The 4,026-nt window shown below is 20.5% G+C and overlaps 2 protein-coding genes across 3 annotated transcripts in view; one reads left to right on the forward strand and one right to left on the reverse strand.

Annotated features, from left to right (window-relative positions):
- LOC102680817 (ADP-ribose pyrophosphatase, mitochondrial) overlaps positions 1–703 on the forward strand; it is a 2,524-nt gene extending 1,821 nt beyond the window's left edge. For both annotated transcript variants that reach the window (XM_031513417.1, XM_006621743.2), the window contains one exon: positions 4–703. In XM_031513417.1, coding sequence (XP_031369277.1) covers positions 4–638 — 635 coding nt within the window. In that variant the 3' untranslated portion in view covers positions 639–703. The remainder of the gene's footprint in view (positions 1–3) is intronic.
- Positions 704–1,207: 504 nt separating this feature from the next.
- LOC102680957 lies at positions 1,208–3,874 on the reverse strand. The gene is made up of 4 exons (XM_006621744.2): positions 3,439–3,874; positions 2,747–3,016; positions 1,818–2,033; positions 1,208–1,735 (listed from the first exon to the last, which is right to left on the reverse strand). Exons 1-4 carry the CDS (start codon positions 3,700–3,702, stop codon positions 1,256–1,258), a joined length of 1,230 nt encoding a protein of 409 aa, XP_006621807.1. The 5' UTR covers positions 3,703–3,874; the 3' UTR covers positions 1,208–1,255.
- Positions 3,875–4,026: the final 152 nt, after the last annotated feature.

Raw genomic sequence — 4,026 nt, forward strand, 5'->3', positions numbered from 1 at the left:
CAGGAAAAGTGAATCGTAAAAGTTATATAAATGATTATGATATAAATAAAAATGGTTATCCTTTAAATCCTATTGGTCGTACTGGTATTTTTGGACGTGGTCTTTTAGGACGATGGGGACCAAATCATGCAGTAGATCCAATTGTAACACGTTGGAAATCAAATGTTTCAGGAAGTACAGAAATAAACAAAGATACAAAAAAACCAATTTTGCAGTTAGTTGCCATACAAAGACAAGATTCTGGAAAATGGGCTATTCCTGGTGGGATGATTGACCCAGGTGAGACAGTTTCAACAACTTTAAAAAGAGAATTCATGGAAGAAGCTTTGAGTTACTTAGAAAAAAGTCAAGCAGAAAAAGAAGAATTAGAAAAATGTATCAGAAAATTATTTGAAAAAGGAGAAGAAATTTTTAAAGGATATGTAGATGATCCTAGAAATACAGATAATGCTTGGATAGAAACTGTAGCTGTAAATTTTCATGATGATGATAATAGTCTTTTTAAAAACATAACACTAAAAGCTGGTGATGATGCACGCAATGTAAAATGGGTAGACATTGATAAAAATCTAAAATTATATGCGAGTCATAGTGAGTTTATTAAAAAAACAGTGTTAAAACATAATGCACATTGGTAAAAATTCTGAAATTTTAAATAAAAATAATATATGATTACTTAGTAAAATTTTATTCTTTTATTGAACATTCAGAAAATTAATCAAAAATTTTATATATATTTATTTATATATATTACATAAAATAAACTTAATTGATAATATATTTTAAATGTATTTATATGTTCATCACAGTTTTATTCCTTAAAATTATGTAAATTCAAATCGTTCTTTAAAGAAAGAAAATTAAAATTCTATATAATAAATTAAATATTTTATCAAATTAAATTATTTTTTAATATTATTTTTTTAAAAATGTATTATGAATTTATTTAATATGAAAAAAAATGATATTTTTATATGTATTTTATATAATACAAAGATGATAAAATTTATTTTATGAACATCTTAAAACAACTCTTGAGAAAATATTATATTAAATAAATATTAAAATAATAAATTTGTAAAAATACTGCTTATTGTATAGATCCTGTTATATAATTAAGTAATTTTAATTTTTATTTTAATTTTTAATTTTTGATAATTCATAATGATATAATTGATATAAACATTATGAAAAATTTCATATAATCTATATACAAATAATATTATATTTTTACATTCAATAATTCTGCTATAGCCTAATAGGATACATTACAATTATTTGATTCTATAGAAACATTAAATATTTTTGGTTTGTCTAAATCAAACATATTTGAAATTAACTTTGCAGGATTTATATATTCTATTATAGATTGTTTATGATCAGAATTTTCTAAAAAATTTTCTTGTGACTGGATATTTAAAGTATTATTATAATTAATTAGTTTTTTAAGAATATAATTCATATTTTTATTATTTCGCATACTTTGCAACATATTTTTATGTTCATCTGGAAAAATTGTATCAGTTTCTTTTTTCTTAGTTTGGTAATAACGTTTTTCTAAATCTAACGCATATTGCGCTTGGCTTTGTCCTAACTTTGCTGCTTTAACAAAATAGCTACGAGCTCTATCAATATCTATTGTAAAACCACCTCTGCCTTGAGCATAAAAAACTCCTAAATTATATGTAGCATCTGCATGGTCTCGTTCTGCTGCATCATTATAATACTTTGCAGCCTAAAGAGAAAATATAATATTTAATAAAATATAGATTTTTATAATTTATATTAAATTATGCATATCATTAATAATATCATACCTGTGCATAATCAACCAAAGTTCCAAGCCCTAATTCATAACAAAGTCCTAAATTGAACATACTAGCAGCAGATGATAAATTTGCACCAGCAGTAAAATGTTTTATAGCATCCTTGTAACGTCTCTCTTCTAAAGCTTTTAAACCATAATGAAGTTCAAATTCAGCCACAGTAAAATTATGGGCATTAGCAAATTCTTCAGTAGCTTCTTTTAGAACCTGAGAATATGTAAAGAAATAAATATTAATACTAATAACTTTTATTTTAAAATTTATAAAATAAAATATTTAAAAAGATTCTTCTTCAATTTTAAATATTTTAACAATTAAATTATAATCATCTATCACTTTTAATTCACAACTAAAATAATAATTTATTTATATATATATTACAAAGTTAATCAAAATTAATATTTTTATTATATTTATATGTATTTATATGATATTGTATAATTTTTATAATAATAATTTTATATTTTATAATAATAGTTATATACTTTATAATAGTTTATATTAATTATTATTATTAAATTTCAGTTATCATTAGTATTCAATTTTAGTAAAAACATTTTTCTTGGAAAGAAAATATAATAAAACTTTTTTCAAATTTATATTGTTTATGTTTTTCTTTATAATTTTACATATGTTATTATAAATAATAATTTACAATTAAATACTTAAAATTATAAAATTATTTATTAAATTATTTACAAACATTTAAAGTGGATCTTGAATGACGTAAAAATATTAAAACTATAACATAGAATATATAAAATATATTTAACATTAAATCAATTATAATAAATTTAAATGATACAATGATGAGAATATATATATTATTATAATATTAAATATATTTAAGATAGAATGTTATCTGCTTTCTATTATAATTTTTTTTATATATTATAATGTCTGCAAAATAACATTCTTACCTCTTCATTAGTGATTGGTCCAAATGGCTTGTTAGCTTTCCATTCTTCTTCATTATTTTCTTGAGCATATATTTTATTATTGCCAATACAATTAATAAGAGGTAAAACATGTGGTTTTAAATTTAATACTTGATCAAAGAAGTAAGAATTATATGTTTCTGGCACTTGTAATAGTTTATTTTTTAAAGAATCAGTTTTTTCTTTTTCAAATAATCTTCTATGAAGACATAAAGTTTGACATACTACCCATCCAATAGCTAATACACTTGTCTATTAAAAAAAATTATTATATTATTTATTAAAATTATTATTTATTAAAAATTTATTAAAAAAATAAAATTAATTATTGCTATTATTATAAATAATATGTTAGAAAGTTTTACGATTAAAAAAATTACGTTTAAAAAATTTATATAATTTTATTTATATATATTATAATTATATCTATAATTTTATATAATACAAACTGAATTATAATCAATTATAATCAATTAATTGAAAAAAAAAAAAATAAACACAATGAATAAATGAAAAAAATTTAAAAATAATAAAATATATTACGATGTAGAATATACATAAAATTTTAAAAACTTTTATATTACTTTTATTATTAAAGATATAAATCAAATTTTTTAAAAATGTTAAATGAAAAAATCATAAATGTGAAAGATAAACAAAACGACGCAATTTACCCATCCTATGGCTTCTGACCAAGTATATTTTGTATTCCACTTGGAATCATGATTTTTGTCCTTTGTACCACTAGTTTTTGTTGAGCCACAAAATTCTTTATTAAAAATGGAAAAAGTTGGTGGTAGAAATTTATGATTATATGTCAAACTTGTTTTAACCTCATTTTTTGAATTTGGATCTTGAGATGTTTGGTAATAAACATTTGTACGACATACACGACGTTCTAAAGTTTCACGAATACCACGAGTTACAAACTTCCACATTTTGCCAACCGATTATATATAAAAAATATTAAAATTAAGATAAATTTTTACTACTATTGACTTCTAATACCTACATGCGCCCGCAAGAAGAGCGGCACACTGAAAAAGTTGATGCTGATAATCAAATTCTAGAACTTTTTTTTATATATTGCGCGCGCAATCATATTGCAAATGCAAATTTTTAATGTATTTTTAAATGAATTGTTTTTATTAAATATAAATAAAATTTAATATATATAAATTTAATATAATATAAATAAATATAAAAAATTTTTATTAAATATAAATAAAATAGTAATTTATAGAAGTCAAAAATTATATTTA

This window comes from Apis dorsata, unplaced genomic scaffold (genome assembly GCF_000469605.1).
Source record: "Apis dorsata unplaced genomic scaffold, Apis dorsata 1.3 scaffold_636, whole genome shotgun sequence".
In the NCBI taxonomy this organism is placed as follows: Eukaryota; Metazoa; Arthropoda; class Insecta; order Hymenoptera; family Apidae; genus Apis; species Apis dorsata.